At 37.3% G+C, this 22483-nt stretch overlaps 1 protein-coding gene across 1 annotated transcript in view; it reads left to right on the top strand.

Moving 5' to 3' along the window:
* Positions 1 to 22483, top strand: part of PALS2 (protein associated with LIN7 2, MAGUK p55 family member) — a 59489-nt gene that overhangs the window by 29008 nt on the left and 7998 nt on the right. The window contains exons 2-8 of the mRNA XM_050891550.1: positions 3422 to 3543; positions 8948 to 9100; positions 17360 to 17512; positions 18033 to 18260; positions 19435 to 19566; positions 21560 to 21659; positions 22210 to 22278. Coding sequence (XP_050747507.1) covers positions 3427 to 3543; positions 8948 to 9100; positions 17360 to 17512; positions 18033 to 18260; positions 19435 to 19566; positions 21560 to 21659; positions 22210 to 22278 — 952 coding nt within the window. The 5' untranslated portion in view covers positions 3422 to 3426. The remainder of the gene's footprint in view (positions 1 to 3421; positions 3544 to 8947; positions 9101 to 17359; positions 17513 to 18032; positions 18261 to 19434; positions 19567 to 21559; positions 21660 to 22209; positions 22279 to 22483) is intronic.

Here is a 22483-nt window from a genome sequence, read left to right as displayed (position 1 = left end):
TCCCCTCAAACCCGCCCCCCCCCCCCCCCCCCCCCCCCTTAAATTGTCTTTGGATAAATCAAATTGTTTGAAAGTACACGTATGAATATCTAAGGTGTATGAAGGTCAGTATGTTGCTTAGACTTTCAAAGCTATTTTCACATGTGAGCAGATATTAGCATTTCACATTAAACGGGAACCATGTTTGAAGCTGGCCCGTGACTTGCATAATAAATGTAAAACACTGAAATTAAAGAGCTTAGTCTAGTCTGTCACAAAAAGTACACATGTATTGTTGTCTATTCTTTTCAAATAAACCAGCTGACAAAATTCCTGTTGGAAGATGCTCTTGATAACTTTTTGAAAAATAACATTTGATCATGTTCTGAATTTTTTTGCCAGGTGAATGTAAAGCATTGAAACATTGTGAAGCGTATAAACACAGTGAAGGATATAAATGTTGCTCTAGCTTCTGGTTACCATGTACTAGGTAACAGGTGCAAAGACTTTGTTGAAGCTTCTTAAAGCTTTCTCTCATGCTAAAAATTTTTTACTTAACTTTGTAGGTGGTTAAAGTAAAGGGGTACTTAACAGTATTATTTTTTTATTCAACTACTTAGAAAGATCTTCCCTTTAAGATGGGGAACTAGCTACACTGAGGCAATATAGAGACCCACATTGTGTTCAAACATAAACCATCCAGGGTGAGTAAAGGTGCCCTATCCCAACTTACATATGCCTGCCTTTTTGTTTTTCTTTCTAATATTGAGGCAACACTATTTATAGCTAAGAAGACTCTTGCCATGATGGCTGTGCCATGAGAGAAGGCAACCATCAGATGCACAGCAATAGGAAGCTATTTCTGAAAACAGCTGGTTTTGGTTTTGATCACCTGGGATGCAAGTCTGCCTTTGTGAATTTTTTGAACTCTGCATGTTGATAAAGGTGTTTGCTGCTTTCCAAGAATGGTAAAATATACTTAAGCAGTTTTGATGCTAGAATTTGTGAAACCTTTATTAAATAAAATATTAATTTGAAAACACCCTGTCTAGCTGCACAAAGCTTGAAAGTCATTCTAGTGAAGCTTAGTGTTGCTCTTAACAGTTTCTCCTTGATGATAAAGTTTTTATGTAGGGATTTTATTTTTTAATTTGATCCTTCTAAGATAGGCAGACTTCTGAAAGGGTTATGTAAGAAACAGCTTATTTACATGGAGATATATAAGGAATGTCTTTATTATGCATGCCTCTGTCAGCATCAAGTGCTGGAATTGCAACTGGTAGTTGAGATGCATGCTTTGACCTGAAGGAAGCTTTATATTTTTACTCAGATTATTTATAAGAACAAAAGCACTAACATGAAGTCCCTTAAAAACAATTTACATAACTGTTAAAAATGTAAAGAAAGCTTATTATTAGAACACTTGCAGTATTTATGCAGCACCTAGTACACTACGTAAATTGGCTAGAAATATCTGTCTGCTTCTGCAAATACTATAGCTTGCATGACTGCATTAAGAGTCATGAATCTATAACCGGGAATTGAGAAAACGTGAAACAAGGCAGTTGCATCTGCAGCTGAACTAGTCAAGATATAGGACATACCTAGTCTGAGGAAGATGTGGACGATTTACAGGTTGATTTGGTGACTTTATGTCATGCGTGATTGCTAACAGCACTTAGTCTACTATAAAGTAGAAATAATATTGCTTCAAAATCTGAAAGCATAAAGTAAGTGTCATTTTCCCTCCTACTCATGGTTTCACAGAAGATTCACTTTTTGAAAGCGAGAAGTATGGTTAAAACATATTTCTTAAAAGTGCAGTCTTTTGACATACACTGCTGTAGTTAAAATGTGGCACACAAGATTACTTGATTGTTGAAAAGTCAGTTCCACTTGACAGAAAGAGTGGCCAGAAAATTTTTTTGGGGGATGGAATTTTCTAGGAAGAATTGAAATTAGAAAGTAGGTGTTGAGAAATGCTGTTTGTTCTGTTACTGTGCAGTGTTTCATAATAGCTTTCATTATAAAGCAGTGAGGAAAGTTAAGGGTAAATTCCTGTGTGGGAGAAGGGGCACATAGGTTTTCTAATTCTCTTGATATATGCTGCTATGCAACATGCAGAGCATTGCAGTACACAGTGGTTGTTCTAATGCTTTTTAGCTTGTTGGGGATCTAAAGAGAAGTTTGTTTTGTTTTTTTTTTTTTTAGTATACCTGTGTATGTGTCTGTTTGAGCATGTACGTATAACTCGGCAGGAGTTTAAAAGAATACAGTTAGAAACAAGAACAGTATAGGTTATTCACTACTAAGATAATACTACAAGATAAGAATATTTAGTCATATGTTGGAAAACAGGGAAAGAATGACCATTTACCTTGCGAAGGACATCATAACTGTCTCCAGTGGTGCCCCCTTTTGTGCTCAGCCTAAGCTGGCACATGTTCATCTCTGCAAGCTCAGGGCTAGCTGATGTAATCCCAGCTAAGGGCTGCTGCACATACGCCCAAATGCACAAGAACTCTGTAAGATGTGAACATACTGAACCTGTGGTCTAACATAAAAGATCTGTTTTGTTCAACTTTATCTTAAATGGGAGGGTTGAAGCATACAGTTATAAAATAAATTCTCATCACTCACCTCAATGATTTCATGGGACAAGACAGCTGGGATGGTGGGATTTTCTGACTTTTTCTTGGGCACCATTGTTCACTCTCACTCAAGTTGCTGCAGCTCTCTCTGGGACTCTGTAGATAGCCAGGAAAATCTCCACTGAGGGTACTGGGCAGGCACGATGTATTTCGCATTGTAGTATATACCTCCCATTGCAGTGTGTTGTGGTGTTAGCATCTGCGCCATCTACACTTAGTGCTGGAGTCCAGTAAGTCAGAACTGGTTGTAAAGGACTGCTGGGGATAGACACGAGTGTCCCCAATGTAAGAGCTGCCTTGGAAGCAAATTTTTGGTTAAAAAAAATTGGTTTGGAACTGTGTGTTCATTTAAAAAAGTGACCTCTGCCTGTAGAAGCATTGTAAAACTTGTAGTTGGTTGGTATGAGGGCTGAAAACTTCCTCTGAAAGAGAGATTAAATGAAAAGAGTTATGAATGAGTTGCTTTTATTGTATTTGGAAGATTATGCATACCTTATACATAGTTTATACTTGTTTGTTTTTTTCAGTCTTTAAGTAGTAGCAAATCTTGAAAGGAATGTGCTGGGCCTGGATTTAAGTTGATTGTGGTGATAAGGATTTGGGTAGATCCTTTATTTCCATCTTTCAAACAAACAAACAAAAGTTCTTTTTCCGTTCTGTCCACTTGCTCTCAGTAGATGCAGTTGGCTGCTTAACATCTCTGAAGTTAATATTGTGGTGTTTCTGAGAGCTTTTGCTATTTATGCAAGCCTATTTTGGTCAGTACTTACTTTTTGTTTTTGTTTTGTCAGCAGCCATGCAGCAGGTCCTGGATAACCTGACTGATCTGCCGACATCGACAGGTGCTGAAGAAATAGACCTGATTTTTCTTAAAGGAATTATGGAAAACCCTATTGTAAGATCACTTGCTAAGGTATTTAAACTTGCTGCTCTGAGTAGAATCTGGAAGTATTTTAACTCTTAAATTATTGTGTGAACATTGAGTATGGATTGAGGTATTAACGATGGCTTTTATGTATGGTACGTGTTTATTAAAAGACTTGAATGAGTTCTTGAAGGTGAAGATTTGGTATAATGTAATTTCTGTGCACGTGCATTTCTGTGATTTGTTGTTATATGGAAGATTCTAGAAGAAGAAGAAGAAGAATTCAGAGACTCCAGAAATAATGTGGTAACATTATTTATGAAGAAAATGTCAAAGTACTTGAAATTAGAAGCAGTTGGTTTTAATATAGTCTTGTGACCACTGTGGTGTGCAAAACCCATATGCTTTCTGACTTCTGGCATTTTTGCCAAAGATGAAAAGTGGGAGCAATAACCTTCTTTCTCCCATGGCGTAAACAAGTTTTCTTTTTGTCTTTGGCTGAAAATGACTTTCTCATCAGCCCAGTGAAATATTCTCTCCGTGCCTTTTCCTGGATCTCAGAGTAATGCTGGGACCTTTGATTGTCAGCTCTCTGAGACATGGGCTGTCCTTAGTTTTGGTCTTGCATTATGAAAATCTTTTATTTATAGATGGTAACAATCAATTATAAATATGTAAGGTGATATTTACAGAAAATCTTTGGACTTTGTAATTAAAATGTAGCTTATCTTACCAGTAGGAGATGCAGTCAATATTGCAGAGCACTTATATTCTTTCTTAATCTTACTTCATAAAAATAAGCTCCTTTCATGAGGAAAGAACAGGTAACTTAAATGTAGCCGTCTCTTTAATATGAATAGACATCTGAAAGCAATGCCCTCTGGGCAGGCATGAAATAGTCTGTAAAGCTAAAGGATTGTTGTGCAGGGATTTTGCTCAGTATAAAAATCTGGAAAGGAAAACTTCTCATAGAATTCATGTAAGAATTTACTTCTGTTTAGCTGTTCAAAAAAATTGGTTGTAAGTGGAAGACATTGCATAGTAATAAACTTAGAAATAATGGAAGTGTCTCATCTGCTAGTGAGATGACTGCAGAGGGAAAGATGTATGTACTAAATTTACTAGAGTAAGTAAAAGCATTTTCTTAGAGTTGTTTCTGACTTCAGTATCTTCTGCATAGGTCATCTTTAATATTTATCATGAAGAAAATGTTCATTGCAAAGCATTTTTTTTCTTATCAAGAACTTGTGCTTTAATGGCCAATTATAATTATGTGGAATTTAATGACTAGCAGATGTAAAAAAGTGCTTGTAATGGAAACAGATTCTTAACTATAAACTTGCTTTATCTAGAATGCTGAAAGGTTTTAATTGTGTTCATATGACATGACCGCACTCGTATTTTCTTTTGTAATTATTTTGGAATTAAACCCAAAAACTCAGTCCTAACCAGCAGAGCTAAATAAGGACAAGATCAAAATGACAACACATTTCATGAAGCATATATAGTTCATATATATCCATTTTTCTCTAAAAATACGTAAAACTTGTTTTTCTATTAGAAGAGCTAGTTTTAACAGAATAGGCAATTCTCAGGACCCTGAGATAGTCAGATTATTTAAGCAGATTCATTTCAGACCAGGCCAAAACCAAAAGCATTTTCGTTTTCCTTTATTAGTCAGTTATTAAGACTAATCGTTATGTAAAGTATCCCAAAAAGGACAAAAAGAAACTTAGGGAATTGTGCCATGAGCCATACAAGATTATTTTTTCTTTTCAGTCCTTAAAAAAATGAAGGCAAGCAACAAGCATAGTAGTTAGTTTATAATATTTTGCAATGTAAAGTTTGGCTAATCTTTTAAAATTGTGTTGATTGCACACTTTTTCTGTCTGGAATAAAGGCATCAAGGTAGAAATTACAGAACTTTTTTGGGATAGGGTTCTTCTACTGTACCTTTCCATTCTTCAGTAGGTGGCAGGGGAAAGGGGAAGTAACTGTAATCACTGTAAAATGTATTCTCCTGTCATTTACTGACATTTATAGAATCTCAGAATCATAGAGTAGTTTGGGTTGGAAGGCAGCTGCAAATATCATCTAGTCCAACCCCCCTGCAATGAGCAGGGACATCTTCAGCTAGATCAGGTTGCTCAGAGCCCTGTCCAGCCTGACCTTGAACGTTTCCAGGGATGGGGCATCTACCACCTCTCTGGGCAACCTGTTCCAGTGTTTCACCACCCACATCATAAAAAATTTCTTCCTTATATCTAGTCTAAATCTACCTTCTTTTAGTTTAAAACCATTACCCCTTGTCCTATTGCAACAGGCCCTACTAAAAAGTTTGTCCCCATCTTTCTTACAAGCCCCCTTTAAGCACTGAAAGGCCACAATAAGGTCTCCTCAGAGTCTTCTCTTCTCCAGGCTGAACAACCCCAGGTCTCTCAGCCTGTCCTCATAGGAGAGGTGTTCCATCCCTCTGATCGTTTTTGTGGCCCTCCTCTGCACCTGCTCCAGCAGGTCCATGTCTTTCCTGTGCTGAGGTTTATGTTCAGTCCTAACTAGCTTTCAGAATTGTTACGCTTTTTTGAAAACAGTTGTTGAATTTGGAACATACATGAATTTTACTCAGTTTTGCTACTGAACTGTCTTATCAAAATTCTCTTCTCCTGGATTGTTAACTATTCTTTTGAACCTCAAAACTTCATCTTCTTTTCTGCAGTCGCACTATTGCTTTTAGTATTGTAGCATACCAGGTGAATGCCTAACCCAGACCAAGGAGACATCTTAGGAGTAATCTATAAACATTGAGTCCAGTATTTAGGATGTCAGATTGTTGGAGGCAAAAGCCTTACTGTTTGAACATTTGGCAAGCATAATAAATATTGAATGAATCAAAAGACTCAATTCAGTATCACTATTTCTGAAATGTGAACTGAAATGAAAAAAAAAATAATTGCAATATCTAAGTTAGGTATTCCTTTCTTTTTCTTCTTCCTCTCTTCTTCCTCTCTTCTTCCTCTCTTCTTCCTCTCTTCTTCCTCTCTTCTTCCTCTCTTCTTCCTCTCTTCTTCCTCTCTTCTTCCTCTCTTCTTCCTCTCTTCTTCCTCTCTTCTTCCTCTCTTCTTCCTCTCTTCTTCCTCTCTTCTTCCTCTCTTCTTCCTCTCTTCTTCCTCTCTTCTTCCTCTCTTCTTCCTCTTCTCTTCCTCTTCTCTTCCTCTTCTCTTCCTCTTCTCTTCCTCTTCTCTTCCTCTTCTCTTCCTCTTCTCTTCCTCTTCTCTTCCTCTTCTCTTCCTCTTCTCTTCCTCTTCTCTTCCTCTTCTCTTCCTCTTCTCTTCCTCTTCTCCTCTTCCTCTTCTCTTCCTCTTCTCTTCCTCTTCTCTTCCTCTTCTCTTCCTCTTCTCTTCCTCTTCTCTTCCTCTTCTCTTCCTCTTCTTTTCTTTAAATTATTCATACTGCTCCATATCCTGCTACTCCCCAACATATTACAGGATCAGAGGTTGCTGACTGATAAACTTTCTGTTCCCCAGTATATACGTGGCCTTGATTTTGGGGTGAAGGGTGAGAATATTTGTATTTAGATTACACTCTGTGTTAGTGGTAGTATTTTATAGAAAGTGAGTGAGAAAGAAGGTAACCCGTATTCTCTAATCTTATAAAGGTTTTGCAGTTGGAGTATGTTTAAAAGTCAATAGATTTGTGGTTTTGCTTGCTATAAAAGAAGTAAATTTTAAAAGAAGGATATCGTTTACTGTATGTATTATGTACAAAATAGCGTTCCCTTATTAAGAAGAATGTGTATAGGTGCCAAGCTTCCTATGACTTTGTAATCATGGTCATTTGGTTTGTGTGTGTTGGTGCTGGGGAATGTTTGAAATGTTAAGTTAGCCTTTCCAGTGTTTGATCATCAGTCCTGCAGAAATGCCATTTTATAGATATGAAGTACAATTTAATACTCAGATGATTTCAGGAAAAAAAGTTTTCTGGTTTGAGCAAAATTTTATTTCAACATCTGTTTTAAAGCACTAATAAGACAGTAGATGAGTGCGCATACCTTCAAATTATATCTATGGGAAGTATATATAGATTACTCCCAAATATATCTGTTATTTGTTGTGTTTTTACATGCCAAAGCGATTGTTCTTTTTTGAACTTCTTGTTGCTATGGTGTTGTAAATAACTCTTAATTGAGTGCATTGAGAATCTTAGTTATTTTTGGCCTCCTCTTATTCCCTAATTTTATGATACAGCACTACCTGTAATAAATAAGTGAAGGATTCAGATTTATGAGATGTTTCTCTCGCTGCTCAAAGCTCCTACCTTTCAATGAATTTAAGTATCTGCAATGTTTAGGAAAGGATTACATCTGCAGCAATAGCTCTAGAAAGAGATGAAAAGTTATCACAGAATGGTTGAGGTTGGAAGGGACCTCTGGAGGGCATCTGGTCCAACCCCAATGCTCAAGCAGGGCCACCTGGAGATGGTTGCCCAGGACCATGTCCAGATGGCTTTTGAATATCTCCAAGGAGGGAGACTCCAGCCTCTCTGGGCAAACTGTGCCAGTGCTCAGTCACCCTCACAGTGGAAAAAGTGTTTCCTGATGTTTAGACAGAGCCTCCTGTGTTTTGGTTTGTGCCTATTGTCTCCTGTCCTGTCACTGGGCACCACTGAAGAGAGCCTGGCTCCATCCTGTTTGCACCCTCCCTTCAGGTATTTATACACATTGATGAGATCCCCCCTGAGCCTTCTCTTCTCCAGGCTGAACAGTCCCAGCTCTCTCAGCCTTTCCTCAAATGTGAGGTGCTCCAGTGCCTTCATCATCTTCGTGGCCCTTCACTGGACTCTCTACAGTATGTCCAGAACTGTACACAGTACTCCAGGTGTGGCCTCACCAGTGCTGAGTAGAGCTCAGCGTTCTGGCAACACTCTTCGTAATGCAGCCCAGGATACTGTTAGCCACCTTTGCCACAGACTTTTCTTTAGCATTTCCTTTAGTTATGCCGACTTTCCTTTAGGATTTGCTGTTTTGAAGGTGTTTGAATGGGAGGAGCCTGGGGTAAATGCTTCTCTTGCAGACTTTATTTTTTTCTGAGCAGATCCCATAGTTCCTTTTTTGTCCTCCTTCTAGAAGGTGTGCTTGTACTGGGTTCTGAAGCAGAAAAGATCCAAGGCGCTGTACTGTTCAGAGAGGACTGTTTGGTGTATATAGCATAGAGGTTATAGGAAATAAGGACATACAAGCATCTCTGACAGGTGCTGCTTATAAAGTTTGTTGGGTCACATAGTTAAGCATGCAAAATCCTTCAGCATTTATAAAGACAAAATATACAGATTATGCTATATGTAGTTCTTCTGGCTTTCCTGCTAAGGGTTGCACCAAGAAATTATTTAAGAGGTTTATAAATTGGAACTACTTGAAACTTATTTACAGTATAGTCTCATATATTTAATCTTACAGGCACATGAGCGACTGGAAGATTCTAAACTTGAGGCTGTCAGTGACAACAACCTGGAGCTGGTGAATGAAATTCTTGAAGACATCAGTCCCTTAGTAAATAAAGATGAAAATATTGCAGAACTGGTTGGAATACTCAAGGAGCCTCATTTTCAGGTGCCACCTTTTTACTGTATATTACCAACTTGCTGTATCAGTGTCCACATATGAATCTAGGAATAATAATGAAACAAAACCTGAATTGTAGCAAACTTTAATATGTAGGATTTTACTCCGAATGAAAGGTAAAGCAGAAGCCATGTGGGGTTAAGAATGAGCATGATTTTATTCTTTGATATCACCTCAAGAATATCTTTACTCATTGTATTAAAATCCACTGGAGTTTCTGTTGTAAATCTTGGACAAACATTTACTTCCTATATGACTGGAGTTTCTATAACAGTTCCCTGAAGGCTTCATCCTTAGCATTTCCAGGTGGTCTCAGTTCCTGATGCTGACCATTCTGCATTTCGGTTCAGCTGTTGGCATTCATACTTGTGTAAGATGTACAGTTTGCAGAGTGAATGAACATGGTTCATCTATGATGCAGTCTGCAGCTTAAGTTGAGACTCTGCATCCCTCTCACTGTTGCTCTGCTTAACATAAGTGAAGTTTTGACATATACTTGTCAAAAGCAGATGTTTTTCTGTAGCTGCCATTCTATTACCAGCTTCCATACTGACTGTTGGAGATCAGGGTTTGTAAATCCTTGGTAGATTCTGGACTTTCTAGGCAGGCTTCAGCTGACTTCAGTACTTACCTATAGGTATCCTGTAGAAGAACATACGCAAACCTTTTGCCAGAGTATAAATGCGCTTCTTTTGGCAGACAGGTATAGAGTCATAGACATTTTTTGGGTATATGCCTTTAAAAACACTTTTTTCCTAAATTTTCAGCTATACATTATACAAACATAGCAGTGATGTGCATTACCGTTTAACACAGATGAACACTGGAAATGCTGTCAAGCTGTGTTGTGGCCTGTTCGAAGAGGGAACACTTTAAGAGCTCAGCTTTTGAGGTAGTAGTTATTCTGAGTGCTGACAGTTCCTCTGCCTCTTCTGAAGAGCAGTATGTTGGCCTCCCTTGTGCTCTTATTTGTCCAGAAAGGCATCATAGCTAAGGGATCAAAGACTACAATTTGGAGACTTACTGGTGAATAAACCTGCAAATCAGTCTTTGATCCCTTAGCAGAAATTGGTACTGGAAAAGGAGAGGATGAGTTTGGAGGAATTGGTAGTTACAATGCAAAAAGATTGGAATTGGGGGCCAACTGGTGCAGTGACAGACCTGACAAAGATCCATTGTGTTAAATAGAGAAACTAAAGCTGACAAGTTGAAGAGGATGAATCAAAAGATGAAAAGGACTTAAGTGAAGTGCTGGAGTAGGCTGACTTTGAAAGGCACTGTAGCAACGATCACTGGAGAGAGAAGGCAAAGACCAGAGACCAACTGGACAAAGAATCTTTGTGATGGAGACTGGAAACGGCCTGTAGGAGGCTGAGATCAAATAAGAATTTTAATTAGGGTGAACAGCCAATACTAAGGCAAACCGAGCATTCATTCCTGTTCAGTGGTCACATTCACAGAGAGGGATAATATGCTGCTGGTGTCAGTTACTGCATTAGTTCAGGCTTAAGCAACTTACACATTTCATTTAAAAGTTCCAAAGTAGCTGGTAAACAAAAATGCCAATATTTGTGCTATTTCTTGTATGTTTTTTGTTGTTTGATTTATAAAGAGCAGACTTGAAATTGCATATGTGCTACATTAACTTTACAGTTTTGCTCTAATCTTTTGTTAGTGCTTCCTAATTGTACTTTAAAGGTCCATTTAACAAATATCTCTTCTGTTTTCCTTCCCTGTCCCCAGCAGTAGGCATCTAGTGAAAACTGTAAGGCTAGGACAAGCCAACAGTGATACCTTCCAAAATGTTGTGTGAGGATTTAGTGATTTGTTGCTCAGACTTCTGAGTGAGTAGTATCATCCACCTGTGGTGGTGGTCTCTTCCATCAGCTTTTTCAGTTGTTTTTTTGAACCCGTGTAAAAATCTGGCATTCACAACATTCCCCATCAGAGTGGAGACTATGCTGTTTTGTTACTATTTGTCTCCTGTCAATTTCACTTAATATCCCCTTGGTCTTATGTAGGAAGAAAGTGAACAGTTTTTCTTAATCAGGTTTTCCATGTTACTCGTGATTTGAGAGACCTCACTGTATATGTGTGTCTGTCTGTCTCAAATAAAAAGGAGGGAAGCAAAGCTGTATACAGCTTCCCAGAGTCATTCACAGCAGCATGGATTTACAAAGTGGTGGAATAATTTCCATTGCATCTCCTACTCATTGCCTAAAAATTCCTAGTGTTTGGTTTGCCTTTTTAACAGCTGGTGCATAGAATAGAATAGAATAGTTCAGTTGGAAGGGACGTACAACAATCATCTAATCCAACTGCCTGACCATTTCAGGGCTGACCAAAAATTAAAGCATATTATTAAGGGCATTGTCCAAATGCCTGTTAAACACTGACAGGCATTGGGGCATCAACCACCTCTCTAGGAAGCTTGTTCCGGTGTTTGACTACCGTCTCAGTGAAGAAGGGCTACCTCTAGGCTCAGTAAACATAGAGGTGGGTTGTTTGTTTGGTTTGGTTTTGTACTGTTTACGCCACTGAGATACATACTACTTCTGAGTCTGTCAGTTAATATGTTAAATTAGGATTGTGTTTTCACTTGCAGTCTCTGTTGAATTTCATTTGCCTTGTTCTCACTGTGTTGCTCATGAGGTGCTCCTGCAGGTTACAATCAGTTGTTTTACTCCTTGAATAGTTTAGCAGCATCAGCAAACCCTGTCATTTCACTTCTCACTCCCATTTCCCAGATCACTTATCTGACATTTCAGTGTATTGGCAGGTGTAGAACTGAGCCCAGATGCCTGTGGGAAATCCCCTGGTGACATCAGTTTTGAAAACTAATAATACTATATTCCTGACCCCAATTTTTTTGTCTTTTAACCAATATTTTCATCCACTTGAGAGCCTTACTGCTTATCCTATAGTCGCTTTGTTTCTTTAAAAGACTTTGATAAAGGGGTCTATCAAAGGCCTTTTGGAAATTGATCTGTATTATCAACTGTAACTGCCTTGTTACCATGGCAGTCACTGCCTAAGTTCTTTCAAGGAACTTAACTAGATTTGAGAAGCATGTCTTCCCTTTTTTAAAGCATGTTGATGCTTTCCCATGATCTATTTTGTCCAATCATTCTGGTTTTTATGGAAACTTCTTCTAATTTGTTTAGTATCAACATCAGACTTAGTGGTTCACAGTTTGACTCTTCCTTGGAACCCAGTTTAAAAATTCATGTCATGATTATTGCATGCTATGAACAAGATTGCACACTGCTTCTTTCACTATACTGTTGGGTGAGTCATGGGTATATAAGAGAAATAAGCTATTTCTAGAGCTCCCTACTTCATTTGCTGCAAAACCTGGATGGTACAGAATGAATTAGGTATGAAAGGAAGAGAAAAGACTGATGGTTAAGATAGTTAAATGCTGCCCTGGAGAACTAACCTGTCCTTCACTGTGTCAGAATTAGAGTTAATTTAAAAAAAAAAAAAGTCTGAAGCAGCTTTAACTTGTATTTTTTTTTTTATTTTCTAAGTGCCTGTTGTGAGGCCTTCAGTCTCATTTGCAGAAACAATGAGCAGTTTTGGCTGCTGCATACAGGCAAAAAGCAGTTAGCTACTTACTTTTTAAAAGTAGATCTGATGTGATTCAGTTTTGAAGCCTAAAATTAGGGTGTGCTTTTTGGCCCTTAATTTTGTGCTTCCGTTCCCCATCTGGAGGCAAGCAACAAAGACAACTGAGGCCAAAGTAGTATTATTTTGATTAAGTGTTTTTATTTAACTGATACCATAGTTATGACCACTCTAGAAGAGCTTCTAGGACAATTTGCAGACCAAAATATAGGTACAATATTCTTTCTAAGGCTTGGGGAGGCTGTATATGTCTCTCTCTGAAAATGAAACACAAAATTAAGTAAATGCTCAAGAAATAAGTGCTAGCCTTTCTGCCTCATTTGCTGCAAGGAGGCATATTCCAAATTCTGCAAGAAAGGACCTGTAAGGAAGAAAGGAAAAATACAATGTCATTTGTAATTATAGAAAATGTAATTTGCATCCTTTCTCCAGTTCAGTAAATGTGTAAACAAGCCACCTTGACTTGACTCTTTTAAAGTTTCATGGACACTGTTGTGTAACTGTTTTAGAGGCTGATTCTGTATTTTACAAATGAATGGTGCCACTTTATCACAGCGTCATCTTACAGTTTTAACCTACCTCGGCATACAAGTATCAAATGTGGTATACAAGTCATCAGTGCAATAGCTTATTTGAATGTATCATGTAGTGCTGAAAATACCGAATTACAGAACTTCATTTCTTTTACACATTTTTATAGAACAACATTGGGAAGGGACTGGCTTCTGGAGTACAGGTGCATGTATGGTTATACTGTTATGTTTGACTGCCTGTTCTCTCCCTTTTCTCATTTCTCCTATCATTCCTTTCTTTTTCTTCCCTTCCTCTTTTTACCCGGTTTAGTTTTAACTGAACTTTTCAGGGGTCAAAGTGTGGAAGATACTAAGTTCTTATGAGTTTCACAGTATTGATGGCTGGCCATCAGGCCAGTATGTATTGAAGAGCCAGCTGGCACATACAGTGCATAGAAAAGGCTATAGCAAGTCTTACCAGACAGTAGCTGGAGAGGAGTGGTAAGAGAGGTTGCCTTGAGGGAAGAGGGAGGAGTTGAAAGTATCGCACTGTTGGAGTGGTTAAACATGCAGAGAAATCACTTCTGCTTGTGGAAGAAATTGTTCAGTTACTTTCACCTTTCCAAGAATTATGCAAGCCATTCATCCTAAATAGTAGATTCTGCTGGCAATAAAATACTTAATCTGAAAAGCAGCCAATATTTTCTTCTAATAGCTTTATAATGGCTAATCATACCTTTAAAATGTTTCATTTAGAAAAGTGATCTTAAGTTGCATCCTAGACAGATTTTAATTTATAGGATTATTTTTCCCACGTATTCATGACTCCTTACCAGCTCCCCTGATTTCTCTAAGATCTTAAATGATTTCCTCACTTTTCTAGAACAGCCTTTAAAAATGTCTTCTTTTCACATGTACGTTAGGGGCCTGTAGTCCATTTATTAAGTTCTAATATTTAAACAGTGTTATCAGAGAAGACTAGCACATGTTTAGTGCGTAAAAGGAACGGAAATATTTTAAGTGCTTCTGAAGCCTGAAGTGTTAGGAAAGGAGTCCTGAATTCAAGACCATAGAGTTGTTCTGCTCTTGTGTATTCCCCCCCACCCCAGCCCCCAATTTGTAATTTAACTGTTCTATTGGATGACAGTTGGGGAAATAGTTATCATATAGGGCAGGCAATGCTTCATAACATGTATAGATTGTGCTGAGAATTTTTTAGGAAAAACAAATTTTGAATTTGAACTTTGCTTCAGCACTGTAGAGAGCCTTGGATGTTTAATGTTTCTTCGTTTACTGAATTTTGAATTACTTTTTTTTTTTTTTATTTTTACCTGTCAAATAAGTACAGACACAGAAAACTACTGTAAAGAAGTCAGTATGTTCTAAGTTTATAGATTACTTTATGACAGTGTATTGCACAAAGGGGCCATACTGTCTGCCACAGGAGACAGTGATATGCAGAGAGTTCTTCTAAATGCCTTATTCTGACAACATTGCCATTTTTTCTATGAGGATCTTTCCACAGTTATCCAGTCTTGGATAGTCAGCTGATCCTATTTACGTATGCTTTATGGAGGAAACTTTGAAACGTTTTATGGTTGTTGATTATTAAGCCCATGTTGTTTTGCAGACTTTGGCAGTGGTTTTGTAAGTGTTCAGCACCAGTATGGGACAGGTCAGATTCCAGGGGAGCTCTGGAGCTGCAGGAGCACAGGATATCACTTTTTCCAATACCATAAGAAACAAACAAGTGAAGTTCATGCAACTGTATTTCTCAGATCACTCAACCATATTACTGAAATAAAAAAGTAACTGAGCAATATAAAATGTTGGAGAGTAGTCTGGCAGTGGATACAGACACAGGGCCCTTGTTGCCAGGTGGCTTTGTTTAAGTGTTCTTCAGGACTGTATGCCATGACCTGGCTGGCTGGAAACAGTCTCGTGAAACTGGTATAGATTCTTGAGTTTTAGAACTGAGAGTTAGGTATGGGAAGGTAATAAGTTAACTATGGCTTGTTTTAAGGAAACCAATAAACTACTTTTCTTAAAGAAACCATTTTATACTTGTGGGCAGCAATGTACAGTCCCTGATAGTCCTTCTGTGACTCAGCGATCATGTAAATAGCAGGAAAAAGGTTTTGTGATTGAGGGATGGTTTAGTAGTTGACAGAATTCATGCTTATCCATAAAACTGAGTGAATAAATAGGATCAGAATTTGGAATGGGATCAGATTTAAGAACTGAAGAATCTTACAGAGCGTGTTAATTTGAAAAGGATGACACAGACTGTTAGTTTAGTAGTCTTTTTTGACTATGGATCAGATTATAATCCATAAATTATATGACCATTAAGGGCAGGGAGCTGTACAAGCATGGTTATGTGTAAGACTCCATGAGAAATGTAGTGGTTTGTGGCCAGAAAGTTTGGGAACGATTTGTTCTAGCATGTGACCAAAAGAGAAAACTGGAAGTATCATACTGGTGTATCTACCTGGTTTTATCAGTATTAATGTGTTAAAATATGTAGTTGATGCTAGTTGGTTTTATTCTGGAAATATAGAAAAATGTTGCTTGCAAACATTGGCAAGGAGAGATCTGTTCTCCTGGTTTCTGGATTGGATGTGTCTTGGATAATGAAGAATTAGAAATTGCTACCATCTGACAGCTGCTTGATTTAAATAAATGATTGTTTTTCCTATTTAATTTGATTTGGTTTATGTCCACAATATCAGAGCAGCCACAATAAGCAGCTGTCTTTACAGTCTTAATGGTAGGGGCAGAATCGGTGAATTAGTACCTTCTTCTACCCTCAAGTTGAAGTATCAGCGGGGTCGTCGTGTAATGGGCAGATTAAAATGACTGTTCAGTTTTGTGACACTTTGAGGGCTTGCATGTTGAGCTTAGCACTAAACTAATATCATTGCACAACTTTTAGGTTAGAGGTGGCTTAGAGAAGGATGGAGCAGACTGCATAGCAAAATTGTTAAATCAGCTTAAATGTTGCCTGCTCACCTGCTCTGCTTTCTAGTAGTTTGCTGTCTTCCTCTGGCATGTGCATGTCACTATCAGTGATAGTCCTTATGGTGTTCTCTTTTTAGCTATGTATTTGACACCAGTCGGTGATCTGACTTAAGACCGTATCTCATCAGGTCACTGTTTGAAACAAAGCTATGTTTCAAACAAAGGCCTAGTAGGCATTTCCTCTACTTGCTTCTTTTCCTCTTCTGTATGTGTCAGTGAGAGTCTCTGCACTATAGGATGCTTTATCTTGAACTACCGTATATGGTGGCTATAGGGTGTCCCTTTTCCTCTTTAAGACAGAAAGTCTCCACTGTCTAATTTCACAAGTTTGATCTTGTTTTACCTGTATGTATTGTCTTATAAATCTTTTCTTTAAATCTTAAAGTATCTTTTACGAGAAAATCAAGTCTAAATTGCATTGTCTTCCAAAGATGATTATATTTATTTGAATCTCCTCCTTTTGCTTTGTATTTATGTATGTGGACTGGTGAAAACACCATTAACTATAAGGTCTGAGCTCTTGTCTTCCAGAAAGTGAATTCTGTCAACTTGGATTCATTTGGTGCTAGAATTCTGCCTTGGCTTTATGCAAGCAGAAGGCACTCATTCTGCAGATTGCTAGAAATCCTTGCATACCTGTAATTATCCAAATTACTGTGGAGGAAAATTTTATTACATTAAACACAAGTATCTAATGATGAGTTATCTTCATTTTTTTTGCAGTGGGTTGTTCGTTTACTTTAAGCGTTTGCTTGGATACTGTCTCATTAGGTGAAAGACTATTTTAGGTACTTCTTTCTCTGTCTTCTTCCCTGCAAGATCACATATTCCTCCCAAATTCATTACGTTTCTCCTATACTTCCTTAAGAAGCAGCATTTGTATTTACAAAAGAGACCATATTTGCCAAGACAGTAGGCTTATCAGTCCATGTGAGTACTTGTATGTAAATTTTTGCTCCATACCCTGTGAAGTAAGAGTTTTATGATCTAGTCCCAAAAGGGCAGATTCAGTGGTAATTCAGCACTAAATCCTTTTGCAAATGGTTATTTCATGATCTAAAAAAAGGCTTTTTCTGTTCCTTTGCAGTCACTCTTGGAAGCACATGATATTGTGGCTTCAAAATGTTACGATTCCCCTCCTTCTAGCCCAGAAGTCAATAATTCTTCAGTGAACAACCAGATTGTTCCAGTAGATGCTATTCGTATCCTTGGAATTCACAAAAGAGCAGGAGAACCACTGGTAAGTAATGGAAGATGAGCGTGTCTTTAATTGAAAGTGCAAGTGAAAATGTTTGCATGTGCCTGATTTCTTGCATTATATTTTAATTATTTTCATTATTATGTTGTTTAATTTAATGGGTGATAGGATCAGTATTGAGAAGTTGAAATAAGAAGATATTTGTGTGTTCTCCATGCTGTTCTCTTTAAGAAATTATGGGATAGTGAATAGGCAGTCACTAGGCTGAACGACTTGCTAGTATAACTAACACAACATCTGTTTGGTCCTGATACAAAATGACAGGATTGCATGCAATCAAGAACAATACAGTCACTGTTCAATCATAGGAAAACCTTGTTTGAAAGCACTTTTGTGTCACCTGGTGCTTATCTGTGTATTAGGAACTCTTACACTGTAGTAACTGTCTGTTTTCATTGGGGTAGATAGAGTATCCCATAGCTGTATATTTTTGCTTGAGATAATGGTAAAATGAAATTAAAATTCAAACAGTGGTAAACTAGGTGTCACATACCTCTTTCAGGGTGTCACGTTTAGAGTTGAGAACAATGATCTGGTAATAGCACGAATTCTTCATGGCGGAATGATAGATCGACAAGGTCTTCTGCATGTAGGTGACATTATTAAAGAGGTGAATGGCCATGAGGTTGGAAACAATCCAAAAGAATTGCAGGAACTGCTGAAAAGTATTAGTGGCAGTGTCACTCTGAAGATTCTCCCCAGCTACAGGGACACTGTTATTCCTCAACAGGTCAGTAGCACATTTCTAACAATTCTGTCAAAAGAACTTCTGCTTGGTACTTTATCGGATAAGATTATTTTAAGATTTTGGATTAGACATATTTTGAATATTTTGTGTATTTAATGCTAGCAGGAAGGCTAAAATGTAGACACCTGTATTCACCTTTAAGTACATTGTGGAAATAGGTTTATTCAGTAGATTAATACCACGCCTAATATGCCTGCCTAAAAAATTCTAATTAGTATCTAAGATTGATAAGCATTTGTATACTACATATAAAACATGTTTCTTTGACATCCAGTGACCTCTGATGACCTAGCCACAATCGCACTAAACTGCATTTATAACATGATCAGTGTCCAAGTAATCTGTTTCATAGAATTCAGAAACATATTGAATTCAACAGATGAGCTTGAACTCGCTGACGTAAGTAGGAACTTGGATGGTGGCTGTTCCTTATCCTTTTGTTGTTGCTGTAGGCTGTTGATTTCTCCACTGCAGAAGTAACTTGTTGCTCTAAATCAGGGCCTTTGAAACATCTTATAAGACACTGCTTCAGGTAGTGGGTCTTAATGCCCGTGACTGTAATAGACTATGCTTACATTGGGTAGATGCTGAGGGATGTGCTGTATTTGAGGCAGGTGCACTGCTTCCTTTGCTCCCCAGCCTGGTAGAAAAAAGACAAAGATGTTTCCAGTCTACTGATGAGACTTACTGTTTCTTCCTCTGCATCAAATTTGAGTCTTAAGCAGTCACATATCTTGTTTGTTTTAAAACACTGAGTTCATGGCAAAATTAATTCTTAAGATTCCACAAGCCTTGAATACAGTGCTCACATTCTGAGAATTTTTTATATTTTTAAGTAATTTAAAGTCAGAATACTAATTGAGTTGTATATACTGAAATGCAAAAATGAGTGTTTTGTAATACATTGTCCAAATAGAACTGTTGTTTTATTTTTATCATGAAGCTCCTTCAGCCAAGGTTTGCACTGCTGATTTTTCTACTCTCTCAGCTGGTATATGCCAGTTTTTTCCATAGATTGTATTTTACTTGCCAAATGCAACTTCGATCATGTCAAACTTTTTATGCTGTAGGTAAAGACATTACTTCAGTTTGACAGATAAATTAGTAAGAATGTATTTTATAATGTTTAAGCTTTGTAAATTTTTACACATTTCAGGTTTTTGTGAAGTGTCATTTTGATTATAATCCATATAATGACAACCTCATCCCATGCAAAGAAGCAGGTTTGAAATTTTCTAAAGGAGAAATTCTTCAGATTGTAAACCGGGAAGATCCAAATTGGTGGCAGGTTGGTAAAAAGATTAAAAAAATAAAATAAAAAGCCGAAAAGCTTCACTAGTTGCCTTAATAATAAACTCTTTAAATTATGATCTACTTCCATTTAACAGTAGATATAAGAAAAAATATTTACACTGCAATCCAACTTCAAGCTAATATCAAGATATTAACAATTGATATACTAGAGAAAATTGAATGGTATAAATTGTATATGTAACACTCATTTTGCTATTACTGCTATTTATTTGTCTTTGTTCTTGTATCATAAGCCTAGACATTCCAAAATCGGTTTAAGTGGACAATTTCTAGCAGAAAGTCTTAGGTTGACTATGTTGATTGTGGTAAGCCTTCCCTGACAGCGACTGTGGAAGAAGGGACTCCTTCCTGAGTGCTCAGAGTTGAGGAGAGAGAGAGAGGGAAATTAACCCTGTGGATTTGAAGAGGGGTGAGACTAGCTGTTTGGAGAAGCTGTATCTTTTATTTCTACAGTGGTGGTCAATGTCTGTGAGCTGTAACGTGCATGTTCATGATCAAAGTGTTTGGCACTATTTCAAATATTAACAGTTCATCCTGCTTTAAGGTTGGATTTTTACATTCAGTCCTTCAGTAGAAATGTAATCCAGTGCTTGTGCTATTTTTATTTTTTCCAAGACAATACACACACAATTAAACATCATCAGTGCCTTTGAAAGTGGGATCAGTGAACCTTTAAGACACTGTTCTCAACCAAGATACTCAAAATTGCAAGTGGCAGTGGCAATCTAGGCAGAGTTTAGCATTATTGATTTCCCTTTCTACCCCTAAATTGCTCACCCTTTGCTAGATAACAAGCAATAGTGAGCCAAACGTTACTTGAGAGCAATATATATGACTTCTTCAAAAGCAACAAAAATATTTGAATATACATCAACAACTGTTGCTGAATTCTGTTGCCTGTTAGTGACAGTAATAACAGAAAAAGAATAAAAAGTGTGAGGGAAGACAGAAAATTTATTACTGCAAAGTTAATTAGTTTCAGAAGTTAGACACTCCAAAACTCTGGAGTAGTTTGACATTTAGCTTGCATGCTGTCTTCTGTATTGCTTTTCACATTCTCCAGTTGTAACTTTTGGGTGTCCAGGAGAAATAAAACTTAAAACACTCCATCAGTGGCAAAAATGAAATGCATTAAATCAGTATAGTGTGTTGCAAGTATTGCTATGCAGATCATGCCACTGGGGGAAAAAAGTTAGTTTTTCCTTGTGCTTTCTAGAAATGGTAGACTGTTACTGAAAACTTGCTAACTGTAAAAAATCAGTTAGTCATAGGTAAAAGCATACAAGTTGAAAAGCAAACAGTTCCTGTTAGGAAGAGACAGGCCAACCAGTTATGGAGAAGAGAAGTGTAACATTTCGTAACTGTGTGTTTGTATGTGTTAAGCTTGCTGAGAATTGAGCTTGCCATGAAATTATCTTATAGAGAATCTTAGCCAAACTTTCATTACTAGGAATACTTAAGTTACTAAGATTTTAAATCTGTAGTTACTTAGTGCAAAAAGCTTGAAGGCATGATTAGGCATGTGTTAATGGCATTCACTGTTTGTGAAATGACGGTTAATAAGCTGCACTGGAACCTGTTTGGAGCAGGTCAAGAATACAAAGTAAGTGTAGTAGAAAGCCTTGAGTTTTGTCACTTGAGAGTTCAATGTCTGGAGCCATAGAATTCCATTTAGGATTTTGATGCCAAAGGTTTATGGCTATAGGAGCTTACTAGCTTAATGGGAACCAGTAATGAAACTTGTATCTATTTTATTTAAGTTTCCTGAATTTTAATACTCAATGGCAAGACACTATTACTGTAAGATGGAATTTTAATATCCACATCTAAGTTTGAATTTCCAAGTGTCAGTAGTAGCTGTATCAATACTCACCATTGAGAAACTCTGGCAGTGTCAAAGTCAAACACCATGTCAATGAGAAAAATGCTTCTCACAAGTTACCTATGATTTTTCCCCCCCCCTCCAGGCTAGTCATGTCAAAGAAGGAGGAAGTGCAGGGCTTATTCCTAGCCAGTTCCTGGAAGAGAAGAGAAAGGCCTTTGTTAGGAGAGACTGGGACAACTCAGGTGAGATTTAATGAATTTCAGGAATAGATTTTGCTCTGACTCCATTTGTTTTGCTTTTCCTGCCTTCATAGATACTAGAAAACTGCTGTGTGAGAATACACAGAATATTGTGAAATGCTAATTATTATATTTTGACTTTGACTGAAGGAGAAAGGCTGAAGTCTATGCTTAGTCTTCATAGATACATGAATCAGTTTTGCTACCTGCTGATGAAAAGCTAAACGAGGTGGGAAAGGCATAAGAATTAGCTCTTTTTTTAAATTATGTTTTTATAGTATGCACTGAAAGTTAATATATTAAACCTGTTTGATGGATTTTTCTGCTGCTTTTTACAAAGCTTTCTAGGAAAATTAATTTTTTCTCTGTGTTTGGTTCTTACTATACGATTTGATGTGTATGAAAATAGATGTGATCTCCTGCCCTAGATTATATAAAATTCTACAGTAGTCCTTGTAAATTTAATTAATCTAAACTTGCGTGTGTTCATGTAAATAAGCTTTGCAAAAACACATTTAACAAAAATGATGAGTGTCTCGATTTTTATTTCTAGGGCCTTTCTGTGGAACAATAAGCAGCAAAAAAAAGAAAAAGATGATGTATCTCACTACAAGAAATGCAGGTATCTCAATATTACATATGAGTCTAAGTTCTCTAGGCTTCTAAACTTGCAGTCTAATGTATCCAAAGCTGAAAGATTTGCGGTAAAATATTTGATTATAAATTTGATAGATCAGATAGTTTTTACGGTTTAAAAGCAATAGCGACCAGTGAAGATATGGTGGTGCTGAGTACATCTTTTGGTAGGTGGAAGTCAGAGAAGAACT

Source organism: Gymnogyps californianus, chromosome 2 (assembly GCF_018139145.2).
Source record: "Gymnogyps californianus isolate 813 chromosome 2, ASM1813914v2, whole genome shotgun sequence".
In the NCBI taxonomy this organism is placed as follows: domain Eukaryota; kingdom Metazoa; phylum Chordata; class Aves; order Accipitriformes; family Cathartidae; genus Gymnogyps; species Gymnogyps californianus.
Note: the sequence above shows the minus strand (reverse complement) of the source record. Positions and strands in the feature narration are given on the sequence as shown.